This window comes from Chelonia mydas, chromosome 7, assembly GCF_015237465.2.
Source record: "Chelonia mydas isolate rCheMyd1 chromosome 7, rCheMyd1.pri.v2, whole genome shotgun sequence".
In the NCBI taxonomy this organism is placed as follows: domain Eukaryota; kingdom Metazoa; phylum Chordata; order Testudines; family Cheloniidae; genus Chelonia; species Chelonia mydas.
In genome coordinates, this window is record NC_057853.1 from 39430153 (window position 1) to 39446080 (window position 15928).

The 15928-nt window shown below is 38.6% G+C and overlaps 1 protein-coding gene across 17 annotated transcripts in view; it reads right to left on the minus strand.

The window, feature by feature from the left end:
• The window catches only part of ATP2B2 (ATPase plasma membrane Ca2+ transporting 2), a 708548-nt gene that overhangs the window by 80896 nt on the left and 611724 nt on the right, over positions 1 to 15928 (minus strand). For all 17 annotated transcript variants that reach the window (XM_043550962.1, XM_043550952.1, XM_043550956.1 and 14 more), the window contains 2 exons: positions 6757 to 6998; positions 5775 to 6009 (listed from right to left, as the gene is read on the minus strand). In XM_043550962.1, the coding sequence (XP_043406897.1) occupies positions 5775 to 6009; positions 6757 to 6998 (477 nt within the window). The remainder of the gene's footprint in view (positions 1 to 5774; positions 6010 to 6756; positions 6999 to 15928) is intronic.

Below are 15928 nucleotides of genomic sequence, written 5' to 3' on the forward strand. Positions count from 1 at the left end.
GATGGTGATGGAGAAATTATCTTTTGAAGGACATGATTTATTTAGCTCAAGTAAATATGTCTATGCATCCAGCTCACAAGTAGTATTTATATTTTGTGGTAACTGATATATGTTAACAATTCAAAGTCCTCCTTTTTGGTCCCTCTACTGCCCCAAAGGGTATTCACAAAATGCCTCTGCATGGTAGCTGCCATTTAAGGAGACAGTGTGTTCAGGTTTACCCTTACCTCGACAATTGTTCATTTTGGGAAAGTCATCTCACTCAAGTTTGTCTTATGTTACTGGGACCCGTGGCATCATGTATTTTCAGAATACCATATGCCAAACTTCACCTCAAACCCTTTCAGAGGTGGCTGAATTTGCAGGTAACAGATCCTGAACAAGTCCTATCATCTCTTCTCTGGTGGAATGATGCACGAAATGCTTGTCATAGCATACCTTTCATTTCCCCATCCTTCAGCAAGACACGGATAATAGATGCCTCTAGGAAGCACATCTGATCATTTTCAGACTCTCAGGCTGTGTCCCCATTCATACTCCCATTTAGAGATAAATGTTTTGGAACTCGGAGCAATAAGTCTGATGTGCAAATTTTTCCTACCTCTCTTATAAGGAAAAACCACACAGGTCATAGCAGACCATACCACAGCAATGTATTTAATGTATTTGTATGTAGCTAATAAACAGGCAAGGAGAGGCAAGATCAGCTCCTTTTTCTCAAGACGTATTTCTTCTTGGGAGTGGTAAAATCAGAATTCTGAAAAGTCAAAAATCTTGACATTTTCATGAACTGAAAAATCTGTAAAAATATTTGCATTTGATCAATTCAAAATATTTTGTTTCAATAATTTTGAATTTTTTTTATTTTAAACCTCTCTTTTTTTTTGGTTATAAGTTAACTTAAATTTCAAACTGAAAAGTCATTTCAAATAAAAAAATTGAACTGTTCAATGTCAATTTCAAACTTTTTTAAAAAAAAATTCAACAGGAAATTCATTGAAACAGAACTTTTCCCACGAAAATTTCTGGGTTTGATAAATTGGCATTTTCTGACAAAAAACCATTTAATCAAAAAATTCACAACCAGCCTTATTCACAATCTGCCCTCCTTCCCTACTGCAACAGAGTATTTTTATTCAATATTCTGAGTGGCAGCTAGGACCACTTTTATGGGACCACTTTTATGCCCTCGAGGCTCTGCAGGGCATATGCATCAATAGACACTGCTGATTAAAAGATTTCAAGCTTGTGTGCATGGAGCACATGCACACCAAGAGTGGGATCCACCTGAACAGAACACCTCGAGGAGCTACCAGTAATGTAAGGTAACCATTCTTTTTTTGCAATTCAACTGTAAACAGAATTGCACAGAATTTCCCATTCTAAAGGGAAAAAAAAAACAATTAAAATCAATTTGTAATATGCACATTAAGGGCACTTTGGTAATGAGTAACACTGATGCACAGAACCACTGTAATGTTTAAAAATTCTTTATGAAAATATACATTGTGGTCTCCTATTTTTAATTTAAGTGTAATAACCCTGGAGCCTATCACAAAGGCTATATTATTTTATTGGAGTTACAGAAATGGGATAAAACAAAATCTTTAAAACCAAAACCCTATGAAATTTTGGGGACCAGTGGAAAATCACAGTCTGAATTCAGAAGATCAAGCAGTTCATAGACTACTTTACACTATTTTTATCCCTATCTTTTAATTGCATAAAGGGAATTAACCTCTGCTCTCAGTTAAATAAAAAGTGGTCATAGTAATTTTCTGGAGCAGGCACAGAAAGATTTTCAACAAACACCATCCTGGGGAGCACACTTCTCTCAACAGAACGGTGCAAGGGAGATATTTTAGGAAATGTAAATCATTTTTAAGTTGGTGAAATGAGCTCTGCACTACAGTGCCAACTAAATATACCACTAAACAATGAAATTATGGTTTCCAAAGTCAGCAATAATAAGGATAATGGGCAATATTTTTAAGTAAAGTTTTAGCTTGTTATAGATGCTTAGCCACAGTTATTAAAATCAGAAACTCAACTCCAATTCATTATACAATGAATAAGCAATTTGGTGACCGGCACTATACGTCGAATGTTGACTGCACTGCATTTCATCTAAAAGCTGCCAAAACTATAATGGAATGAAAAAAATATGTAATATATCACTTTGATAATTACCTACTGTTTCTTTATGGGCTTTTTTCAGTAATGAGGTCCCGCATCATCAACATAACAAGTGTACCCATTCGTATCTTAGAATAAACAAGTACCCCAAGGGAACATCAATAAACAATTCATCAAAGCCAGAGTTGTTTGACACTACTTCAGCGCTTGCAGAAATACGAAAAGAAAGCATCCCACAAACACTGAATTCAGATTTAGTCCACACAGTCGGACAAGGAATTGCCTTTGCTTTTGTCTGACTCTGAGAAAGAAAGATAAGCTAACAAAATATTAGCTAGGCATAGGTAAACTGCAGTCTCGTTGCAACATCCAAACCCCTTAACATGAGAGGGCACAGAAAACAATGGACAGAAGTGAGTTCCAAGCAATTTTATCACCTTTGGCCATAAAGGTGTCTGATGGAATTACCATGAAGTCAGCACGCCTATAAAAAAGGGACAAAAAACCTTGAAAGAATATTTAAATAACATGGAAAATATTTAAGCTACGTGGAAGAAGGGATGGGGCAAATGAATTTGAGGACTGGCAAAGTTCCCCCTTTATTTACATCAGAGATCTTTCAGTGAGTCATTAGAAAATAGCGCCGGATGGTTAGCAGGTATAAACTGGCGTAGCTCCATTGACTTAAATAGAATTATGCCAATTCATGCCAGTTGACGATCCAACCTATATATTTTGATTTTAAAAAATTATTCGTATTAGAAGTAACACCTATGGGACGGTGTCTGACATCGAATTTATGGTTATTAACTCCAGGGGAGGCAGCTTGTTTTGCCAAGAAAAAGGAAGATCTGTGTTTCAGTGTAACACAGATTTCACTTAAGATATTTAGTCATTTTGGATTCGATTCTGCCAGGACTACTAGGGAAGATGAGGACTACACACTCGCAGGCAGATGTGCTGCCAGAATCTTTTCTAGGGTGGGGTAATGGGATTTATAAACCCTAGGCTGAGCACAGGCAGAAGGGAGAGGAAGGCTGATCACACCTCTGAGCAGCTGCCAGGATTGCCAATCGTTGAGACACGCACCCACAGCTGTGACCAATAAAGAAATCAAGCCCAGCTATAAAGGAGGGAGACAAAAAGGCCTGAGATAGCAGGACAACAGCCCCATGCCAGGCTGCCTCTGAAAAACAAGGAGACAAAAGGAGACCATAAGCCCTGAGGTTCAGGGGCTGATAGACTCAATATAAGTTAAGAGTTTATGAACTGGTCTAGCTGCAGACACATTGAAGTAGATCAGTGAGGGGAAAGCTGGGACCCCTAGAGAGACTACATTTTTTTTACAATTGTAAAAATAACAGAATATACAGAATTGTAACAGAATTGTAATGAAAGAAGTGAAATCATGCATATTCTTCATGGAAATAAACCTGTGCTTAAAGCCACTAAGAAACATCTGAAAACAAACTTTTCAGTTGAATTGAAGTACAGATGATACTGCATATGCAAGAAGCATGGTGAATCAATGCACCTACATATGCAAGTTCTAATCCCAATGCGGCCAACTATATTTGGATTTAACATTTCAGCTAAGCAGAAGCTGATCTTCCACAACACAGAATCCCATTATCTGAAGTAGGGCATATGAATAATTTTCATTATTTGCACTCCATAAATAAGGTGGGTTTTTTGTTTTTTCCTCTCAGGGATTCGTAAGATTTTAAAATGATTAGAACCCAAGATTATAAATAGAATACACATGTTAGTAGCCTGGTATAAAGGTTTTAAATGTATGACTTTCAGGATTCCTGCATTAACTATAAATGAGTCATGCAGGTCATCCCAAACCCAATAAAACTCATTAAACTGTCAGAAATGCCATTTTGACTTCTTGCTTCTACCTAATCCACATTTTATGACACACCAGGAAGGTTTTGGTTTTAAAATCGAAGTTGTTTTAAGTTGGAATCTCAGGTTTGGTTTGGGGACAGAAGGATTAGTGGCCAGAGTGCAGGTGATAGATGGATAAAATAAATGTTCTTTATCACCTGAGTGAGTAGTTTATCACATGGCTGCAGAAATAGGGAATTTATCACACAGATGGGTTTTTCTACAGCATTACTATAGTTAGAAATATAAAATACTGGCTTTATTACAGCATTCAGGGAAACATAAGACTCACACATAGTCCTTCAGAGCAGCCTAATGTGTACATTTGATGTTCTATTAAAAAAAAAACCACAGTATTTCCTAAAACGTACAACGTTGCGGCCAACCTGATATCCAGGCAAGGAGGATTCAAACAGAATGATTAAAAAAACCTACTAAAAAAGATCTATCGTGCAAATTAAATGGGATGTAAGGGCAGGAAGGAGAGAGATTGCCACCAGACTGCCACTGCCTTCAACACAAAATCTCACTGCCTTTGTAAAGGGTAACAACATTATCAATGGATGGTCAGGTTCCAAAGTGAATTATAGTTATTAGTTCTAGACCACAGAAGTAGTGTGATCTAATGGACTGAGCATGTGACTTGGAGCTGGGAATTCCTTATTTTTACTCCTAGCATTTCTAATTTATCTTGGCTTTATCCTCTGTGTTATACGGTTTCCTCAACTGTAAAATGGGAATAATTCCCCCCATTGGTTTTAATGATTAATAATCAAGCACTACATAAATATATCAGATACAAACCAACCATCCCCTAACCTATCCCCTACATTGTAGTCTTAACGGGAGTGAACACTGTTCTCATTATCATGACATCAGAGCGCCTCTATTTCTTACTGTGTTCTATTATTTTATTTTTATATAAAAAGTTATTTTCTTTTTAAGTTTTCAAATAAAGGCTACAATCAGCCAAAGACAAAGTATAATTCTGCAGACACTTCACACGTGCAACACTAAAATTGATTTCAACAGGAGTGATGATTCTAATCGACTTTTTACATATGGTGGCAGAATAACATCTGTGAATTTTAGGTTTGGATTTTTAACCCTTCAGTTGCTAACCTCTCCCTGGAAAAGACATTTGACAAATGTTGTCTTCATCCAAACAGAACATTAAAAACAACTTGCCATCTGGCAACCCAGAATTTGCAACTGTAGTATAGTCACCAATGTGCCAAAGTAACAAAGAGTTGTTAATTATTGTTACAGAAAACAGAACTTCCTCCAGAGTAGATTTATTTTATGTTGAAAGCAAATATCAATTCATACTTATGTCTGCAACTTATTTTCTCAAAGGGAACCCATCTCTGTTCCTCATACAACTTCAATATTGGACCCTCACACATTACCTAATGCAAAGTTTCTCCCTTATTTTCTAGATGACCGTTCACAAGGGGAGCTTTTCTGATCTGACTTCCTCTAAAGTACTCACTGAGACAAAATGAAAATCTTGCCACCTTTTTCTTGCAATAGTTCTTATAACCCTATTTTTGCTATAATTAAATAATGCCAACTGAACAATCAAGGTATTTTCTCAGTTATAGGGTCTGCACCTAAGTTTTTGAGTCATCCAATTTGACTAATTAGAAAATTAAACAAAAATAAACAACTTCAGGAAATACAGTTCTTTTACTTCATACTTAAGTATCAGATAGTAGACACTTTAACTTGTAAGTGTGACATACCTCAGGCCTTACTGGATCTTCAATACCAACTACACAAATGCAGGTCAGGTCAGTTAAAATGTCATTTTCACTATCCCAGTCTGGTTCTGGGTTGCTGTTGAAGTCCCGGTATGCAATGCAAATAGTTCTCAGTCCATCACAGGCCATGGGTTCAATCACTTTCTTCACCATCTCATCCCGGTCACGGGGTCTGAAGACACGAATCTCACCTGCTGCATTAATGATTCTAGAACACCTGTAAGAAAAGGACATGAATTGCATTTGTTTGGTTACTGGTTTCCATTATACCTGCTCATTTCATCCAACAGCACACTTTATTTTTTTTGTTAGTTTTAATTTCTAGTGCACTTCTGAAACAAAAACAGATTCATTATTTTAATGTTGGGTAAGAGAATGTACCTATGATTTTAACAATTGCTGGGCACATTTTAAGATGCTTTTATCTGACATTTCAGTTAGACTATGTAATTTCCATTAGGTCCATAATTAGTGAAGAAGTTACATGCAAATTGAAAAAAAATCTTGCTAAGCCAAATGTGTGGTATATGTTCATGTCAACTAACAAGAGGACATTTGGATTTATATCCCTACGTGATAAAAGCACATTTCAAAAGTGCATCTGTTTACAGTCTAATGGGGAGGGAGGAGACGAGAGAGTAGAGAAATGCCAGCTGCAGTATCCTTTGGCGGCTAATAGAAGACAGGAAAGATGACCATCGACACTGGCCATCCAGACAATTGTGCAAGACTAATTACTTTTAAAAAGGATAAAAGATTAATCACATTAAAATGTATGTTACATTCCTGCAATAAGGTTAGTGCCTATTACTTGGAAATATTAGTTAGTTTCCAACTTCAAACCAAGACAATAAGGGCTTGATCCTATTTTCACTGAAGTCAGTGGCAAAATCCCCTTATATTTTAGTACTGTGGGATCACTCCAAGTCACAATAAATAAGGCAAATAGACACAGTACACTTACTTCTTCAGAACAATTTCAGAAGCACCTTTGCTGTACATTCGGAAACTGCCATCTGGCATTTTAACGACAGTGCTCATTGACTTTCTTACGGAGTTAAACGTGTATACTTTGTAGAGTTTCTCCTCTGGGATTAGATTCCGAACTGGCTGGTAATCCTGCTTCAGTTGCAGGACAAACCCCAACAGGCCACATTCTGTCTTGTTGCCAACCTGACGAGGCAGGCCACCTTCCTTTTCTGGTGGCTGAAGGGAAGAAAGCATCAGATTTCAGCCCCTCGCTCTCTCATGTTTGGCAGTATACTGTACTTTTCAAGCCCAATAAATAATGAGGTCCCAGGCTACTAGTTAAGATCTAAAACCTTTAGAGTAAAGTCATAGCTCATCCAATTTTAAAGAGCCAGTGGAAGTTTTATACAATTAGAACAGACTGAAAGCAATCTATTTGATAATGGAGCAATGTTTTTCTTTTTAAATAACCAGTGTAATTCTCTTCCACCTTTTTATCCTCTGGCCATTCGAGATGTTATGATGGTTATGGTACGTGTCCTTAAAAATAAATGTATTTTCCTCGGGGTCAATACATGTTCACAAACAGACCACCACCTTTCCCCATTTTATTGCTCTGAATCATGTTGCTCTGCTGTTTTTCATGGCATGGTAGATGTTTTAAGGTAACATTCATCCACTATAATTTTGAACCTACTTCGTTTTTAAAAATAAATCTACTAAATCATCTAATCAGAAGAATAAATAGCCAATGGTATTTCCAGGGATCCATGAATATAATGTCTGTATCAATAGTTAAGTACTTCTAAATATCTATGAGTTACTACAGTATTTCAGTCTGCTACTTCAGACTGTAAATGCTTTATATGGGAAAAAGAGGGTTAAGTTATGACAATTATACTAACCCAGCAACTCTAGCAATTCTGAATGGTACTACCCTTAGAAGAAATGCTTTTATTGGAAAATATTGATCCTCCCTTGCTAAGGTAAAAAAAAAAGTACAAAAGAAAACATTAGAAAAAATACTGAGTATCAGCTGAAATAAATCTAAAAAAATAACAGTTCTGTCATTAATACTGCTCCAAAAGACTTTAGTGGTCAAGTTTATTAGCTGACGACTATTGAGGTCTTCAACCATCTTGCACTCAGCAAAGCTATCAAGTCAAATTCAGCCTTCGCATAAGCAGGCAAAACTCCAGTGAAATCACTAAAGTTGATGCATTAAATCCATAGGGACTAGAAATAGGGAAAATCCTTTCACAATTTTGATTCGCAATGTTTTGCAATATTTGAAATAAACTTACACTTAGGCCCTGATTCAGCAAAGAATTGAAGTCATTGTCTTCAATGGGACTTAATGATTTGCTCAAGTGCTTTGCTGAATCAAAAGTCTGCTTAAGTGCTTTGCTGCATTCAGAAATATGTCCACATCAGTGGTGGATTTAGAGTTAGTGGGGCCCTGTGCTCAGCTTCATTTTTGCTCCCCCCCCACAACAGGGGGAGCATTCTCTCTTATCTCCCCCCTGACCCTTGTTTTTCTTTTTTTTCCCCTGCATTCTCCTCTGGGGGCTCAGGGCTGGGGGTGCAGAGTCTGGGTGGGAGTTAGGGTGTGGGAGCAGGGTCTGGGTGGGAGTAACGGTGTGGGACAGGGCTCAAGATTGGGGTGCAGGGTCTGGGAGGAAGTTAGGGTATGGGAGTGGGCTGGGGCTGGGGATCTGAAATCAGGTTTGATTTTAGTTAACAGCTTGTTTTGAATGTAAATAGGTAAACAAGAAAAATATTACTGGTAGCATGAAAATGACCGCTCCTTAAGCAGAGGGGCCATGGTTTGAGTTTCTGGTGGAAGGGGTATACCTCTTTAAGAGCACAGAGGCATGAACGCTGACTCATCCCCCCAGGTAACTAGAAGAGAGGGGAGAGGATACAGGTGTAAGTCAGGCAGGAAAAGCCTTCTTTCACTTGGACCAAGCGGAGCAGCACCCACCCTTGAAAGAGATGAAATACCAGGTTTGGTCAGGATCTGCTAGACACTCCTTTCTCTGGCACCTGGGAAGGAATATATCCCTCCCTGGCCAAGGCAGAGTGTGTGTATGTGGGGGGGATTCACCTTCCCCACACCAGGTTCGGAGGGGCCTTAGATAAGCTGAGCATGGAATGAGAGTTAGACTATTATGTCACAACTCATTATGTAAGAGTGGGGTGGATGTCCAGTGCCGGTACTCTGTAAGGAAGGGATCCAGAGATCAGATAAATGGTTTGGTAAAGGATTTAAAGGAGGTGTTTGTTAAAGGAGCGGAAACAGGGGGGTTCCTATGACTGGCATGGCAGGAAGCCAACAACACCCCCCCTTTATAGCCCACCTTAATCCTCATTCAAGGGGAGTGGGGACGGTAAGGTCCCAGCAGCAGGTTCGCTGGGGACCTGAATAGACAGGTGGGGTGGGGGGCTGACAGAAGCACCTCAGGTAGATACTGAAATTATTATGGATGTACCTGCACTGTACACTTATCTGCTGGGTATGCCTCCACATTTAATAATACAGCTGCAGCCTAATTAAACCACATCCAGTGTCTCCTATCCTTCATCCGGTATAGACAGACAATGAATGATGCAGAAAGATTTTTAAATCTGCTAGCAAGTGTCCACTTTCCCCTTTAGCAGCTGCTGTCTCCACACTCTCTGTATACTATACTAAAACAAGCATATGGTGGTGAGAGTTGGCAGTAGCACTTCCTTTCCTATACTGTTTTACCACAAAATCTGTATGCCAAACTAGCCTCCTTGCAGATTGCTTTCGACAATTCATACGAGAAGCTGCTGGATGTGATAACTTCAAACTGTGCCCTCTGTAAGTTTATTTCCTGCTTAAATCTGCAGTTTATAACACTCAGAACAAAATTAAAAGGGACAAAGGGACTATCTATGAATAATTAACTGGAAATACTCTGCTGATCTTTTGCATTGTATGAAAGACACTAGAAAGTCTTTTAATTATGATTTGTGCACAGAAACCCATTTTTTTGGATGTTCAACCTCTAGAACACATTACAAGCTACTTTGGCTACTAACAAGATTGTTTGCTTACGTATTGCTTGGTAAAATCTTGCACTGGAATGGAGATGGGCGAGGTGACCTAATATGTCTGTCTAAATTTTGTAACTTTTATTATTCCATATGTACTATAACACCTTTAGTTAGCTCATTTAAGCCTTTATGTAATTTTGTATAATATTAATACTCTGAGTTTAGACATTCACTTGTAAAATGTACTGATCAATTAAAAACAGTAGTTTTCACCTTAGCTGCCCCAAAATGTTTCTCGGTCAAAGTAAAGCTGCATAAAAAGGCTTTTTTCTAAAGCTAGCATTGACACAGGACAGGGTTAGGATGCATGTTGTACATACCTATTCTAAGAGCTTCACAGAAATGATCTGCTACTTATTCTGCAAAGCAAATCATCTTTAATCGCATCAGACCACTTTAAATTTCATAATTAATGCTATCACTAGTGCCCTATCAACCCACAAGATAACATTATGTAACAATTTAGCACTTATTGAAGGACCAGTGCTATATATCATTACAAAAGACACTACCTCCCACTGAGATCATTAACCAGCTTCTGGCACCTCAGAGTATCAGTTGATGGAAATACAATCACTGTATGTACTGAATAATGAGAATATCATCAGTGGCAATTTCGTATACATATGGAAGTAGGCAGGGGCTAAATAACTGATTAGGTAGATATGCTACTAAGGAAGGGTTAAAGCTAAAAATGAAACTCTCTAAAGGTGACTAAAAATGCTTCCATCTTTTAGTTAGACTGGGGAGTTACAAAAGCTTCCAGATTCACTATAGTACTTATTAAACTTCAGCTTTCATGGCTTGCCTGGTCCAATCCTATACTGGTAGCAGTATGGGCAGGTTACATAAGCCTTTCCAGTTTGAATTTCTATGAGTTCATGCAAAGTACAAAGTCTTCAATTGGCTCACCAAATGCTTTTATGTGCAGCTGGTTGAGCTACTCTGTTAGAATAATACTGGTTAGGAATGTATCCCCTTTTTATTATTGATTCCAATAAACTAATTTTGCCAGCATATTCTATCTATAACAAATGCTTCTTTTAACTCTACTTGTGATGGAAAAAAACAGGAAGACAAACAGAAGAGAAATATTTTTTAAAAACATCATTTCATTTTAAATTATAGAATCATTTAAATTCTACAGTTTGTGTACTGAGCCAAGGGAAAATGGCCAGGATATGCAGGGTTTATTTATTTATTTATTTTTAATTTAAACCTAAATGCACAGAATTTAAAGATAACTTGGGAGAAATAAGACTGTTCAGATGATGTGTTATTTTTTCATTTCCAATACTGTACAGAGGGAAAGCAATTTCAGACAACTGAATGAATCTATAGCATTGCCAAATCTGGAGATGTTCCATCTTGCTGCACAGTTTAGTTTAGTGTTTTAAAATTCTCTGCTATGGAAATCATCTAAAAAAAGATAAAACAGTCACACACTAGATTTAAAATCAAAGTGATCAACTTGTCTTAGAGAAATACTCTGGTGTGCAGGTTTATTTCAGTAAAGTAAAGATGACAGAAGAATTAGTATTTCCTTTCTAAAACCTTATTTACAAGACATTTCAGCCAGGCTGGAAAATAGGGGAAAAGTAGTCAAATTCTACTCATGCATAACTCTCTAAAGGCCAAAATTGTATAGCTTAATTTTATTATTAACCTAATAAGGAGCCACAGTTTATCAGATATGTAGTTACGTAATGCACATTTTTCGTTTTGTGGAAGTTGCAATAAAGAGAAGGCAAATTAAAATGCTCAGGTACCTATTTACTCAAAAGACCAGAACAGCCCTAGGTAAGCAAAGTGCACATATTTGATCAGCATCCTTGAAAAACTTCAGCTCTCTTTTTAGATAAAAAACAAAACCAAAGAAAAACAAGGTGCCATTACAGATAACAAGGGTCAGTGGCACACTGTTAAAGTACCTTTAAAAAAAAAAATAAAAAAAATTTTACAAGAAGGTGTCAGTGATGCATCTCCAGAATAAAGGCATCACCTTCGTTGTCCCTGCCCTGCCCCACAGCGTGACCTCTCATGCACAGTGCGTGTCAGGTAACAGCACATGGAGGACACATGCACCTTCATGCATAAGGCTATATTTTAGTCAGGGGTATTTTTTGTAAAAGTCATGGACCAGTCACGGGCAGTAAACAAAAATTCACGGCCTATGACCGGTCCATAACTTTTGCTATGTACCCTAACTAAAACTTGGGCCGTGGGCTGCATGACTCGGGACCCCTACTGGCACTGGCATGTGACGGCGCATGGCCTGGGACCCCTGATGGTGCTGGGGGAGGGGAACTGATGGGGCTGGCAGGCTCCCTACCCGGCTGCAACCAGCATGTCCCTGCAGCTCCAAGAGGAGTGGCAGCTGGGGGGGGCTCCATGTGCTGCCCCCGCCACCTGCGCCGGCTCCGCAGCTCCCATTGGCCAGGAACCGCAGCCAATGGGAGCTGCAGGGACGGCGCCTGCAGGTGTGGGCAGAGTGCGGAGCCCCTGGCCCATCTGCCTAGGAGCTGCAGGGACATGACAGTGGGAGCTGGGGAGCCTCCCCTCCCCCAGATAAGCACCGCCCCACTCCCCACATCGCTGAGCCCCCTCCCACACACCCAAACTGCTGCTGCTGGCCGCTACAGAAGTCACGTGACCGTGACCTCAATTACAGACACGCAGCATTATTCATGCATGATACCGGAGAAAACCTCATCTGGTTTTATATCAGTACCAGACAGGGGAGAAGAGGACTATTCAGCTTAAAACCAAATGAATGGCCTGCCTATTCTACAATGGCTTGTTTGAGGAACGAGCATCAGTATTCTCTATTTCTTGTGACAGATTCTGATCTCAGTTACCCCGGGTGTAGATCTAAAGTAACTTCATTGATTTAACTGGTAATGGAGATGTCTCTGGTCTTTCAGGAGTTTTTGGCATTGTACAGTTTAATAAAGGATAATAGACTGCCTCTAGGTTTTGTACTCACAACAAAAAGGGTAACCATTCAAAATACAGGTAATACTTACTTAATAACGTTGTTGCTTTATAGCTCAGAAATAATAGTTTACAATTCTCACAAGATTATCGACTAACCATCTAAACTGAAATAATCTTACCACCATAACATAAAAAACTTGTTGTGGAAATTCAGTTAAATTGAAGTCCTAAAAGCCATCTTGAAATTGGAACATCATAAGGGATTGAAAAAAGGAGCAGTTAACTTCTCAGAGCTGGTTTCATAATCATCTTTCTATCAGAACTAATAGACTAGCTGAATTTCCCTTACATAATATTTGATCTCATTTGTTGGATTAAAAGCCAACGCTACACTTAGAAAAACTGCCAATCTTTAAGAGTTTAAAGACTTTTCAGCATTTATGCACAGTGCTAAAGAGACTCCTTGAAGTGTTACAACTCACTTCTATTATCTCCACTACCCAGGGTGGTGCACTTTATCTTCTTTGGCCCGCAGGAAGATTTTAAATTTTTGAAACACTAAACTGAGGTAAAACCCTCCTTTTATTTCCCCTCAAAGTCTAGTCAGCTTTAACAACACATCCCAACTCCTTCCAACAGAGGCATTTCCTTAAAGATGGGCAAACTTCAAACCCGAATATCAAAATTTCCTCCATTTTCTGCATAAAACATCACTCTGACTCCTATAACTATGCATCCAAGGTCCTAACATCCATTTCCTATGTACATAACAGTGATTGGTATCAAGTACTGGTGCTAAACTTTTCCTGGGAACCCTGCTACAAATAAGAATGAATATCTTCTATAATTTGGTAACAAAGGGCTAGTCATCAGTTTTCTAAGCCACTGAAATATGGTCTTCACTCGTCACTTCATATGCCAGTGTGCATTGTGTGCAAGAGGTACGTGCTCTTTAAAATGAGAAAAGTTTATTTTATATTTATTTTATTTTTATACTCTCTCTCTCTCTCACGCACATGCGCGCATGCGCATTGGCAGAGAACTCACCCTTCCTACACAGTTTCCCCACAGCTCAATACCTTCCCTGGCTCTAAAACCCCTCCTACTGCTCTAGCTCATAACCCACCCCCCTGATTCTCCCTAGGCTCACACCACCAATAGAACTCCCACACACAGACAACCTCAACCTCTCCCTCTCCCCCGGCAGCCCAACTCAGAAAATCCCCGTATCTGGAGAATAAAGGTTCTGAGCCTGGTAAGGTTCGGTGCATGGAAGGGGATTTTAGAATTTAGAAGGGAGTTGGGTTGAGGGACATGATGGCTGGATGGACTGACAGCTGTGTGATAGCGAACTGGTGATCAAGGGGGTCAGTGTGGGATTGTGGTGTGGAGCACTGTAAGAAAGGGAGACAGAGACAAGAGGCCATAACTGGGAGACAAATAGCTAATAAAAAAGGAGATTCTTCAACCCTGCCCTTTACTGAGATTTGTCCCAGATTTTCATTCTGAAAGAGAAATCAGGGAGAGGGAATATTAGGCAACCCTTTTCTTCCATCTCCCCCCATCCATCTCCTCCAAGAAAACGGTAACATCCCTCCAGTCCACTTTTTCACTTCGAAAAATCCGCTAGGAATCAGGCACCTGCAGTTCCCACCAATTGTTTTGGGTACCAATCACCACTGTTCTAACTCAGCACAGAAAACACGAGACCATGAACTAAATCCTGAATGTCACACACTAATTGGTTAGAGACATCCCAACTGATAAGCACACAGATCTGTTATCATGCAAGATGTGTTCCTGTTTTCTCGGTTATAACTAGTTCTGATGCACTGTATTAGTGTGATCACTTAGAGCAGTCACTGCCAGGTCACTGAAAGGGAGCTGCAGTGGGCTTGATCTGAACCCAAACCTAAATCAAAAGTTCTTGCCTATGTATTCTAATTACACCATGGGAAGTCCCTGGAGCAATAGTGTTTGTTTGCAGCTGCCAAATTACATAAGTTAAATTTTTTTTTTAAATTAACCAACATTGTTTTTAAGGTCAGAGGTTGAAAAGAAGAAATTACAAAGAGAAACATTTTCTTTTAATATCACATTGCATGTTGAACAAATGATTATTGCACACATTTTGAGGTACTGTTGTTCAGTTTTCGCTTTGAGGAGTCTTATTTCTCTTTTGGGGGGGAAGTATTAGTATCATGTCGCAACAAACTGGTAATGCCAATGATCTACATATAAAGCATTGAAACTAGGGCTTGAATTGGGCCTAGTTGTGCTGGTTGGAAACCCTGGTAGGTTGTTGTTTTTAAAAAATAAGCTCCCATCATATACTCCAGAATCTCAGGTTAAATTTAAAACAGTAAAGCTCCAGATGTTTTGATTTTGGGGATAGCCTTGAAAATGTGAACTAAATATAATCAATGCAGTGATGTCTGCCTAAGTTTGCAGACAGCCTCCAATAATAGCTGTCAGAAATGTGAACTATATCATTTCCCTCCATAAAGGTATTAAATCTGACACTGAATGACGCATATTTAAAGGTCAACGTTGTTAACTATTTAAGTTCTGAGCAATCTAAAAACAAGCTCACCAAAACCATCCTTCAGAAATGTTAATGAACTGTGATGGGCTGTCCTTTCATTGAAGATTCTATTGTACAGTCCACTGCCTATTATACACTGAACATATACAAGCAATCTCACATTATTTTGGACTGCATGTTAAATTGAAATTGGGGGCTCAAAGTTTAAAGGTCTAAACAACTTTTTATATTGTATTTTATATTTTGCCAACAAAAGTAATTAGCAGTCCATGGAATTTAGGGTAGAGATGCTGATTTATTTCATAACTGTTTAAATATCAAATACGCTCAAATTTATTGTCCAACTGATAACAGCATCATCTTCTTTAATGTCCAAGTTACAATACTCGGTAGAATAAAATAAGATGCAATACACTAACAATAGCTCAAGCAAATGTAGTTACTTAGGCAGACTTGCAACTGACACAGTTAAATCAATCACTTCTGTTAGATTTCTATTTAAAGTCAGGTTTGCTACTTCCTATTAGATCATTAATATTTGTTAATCCTCTGAAAACATTTCTGCAAATTATGTAATAGTTTTTCTAAATTTTAATGCAAT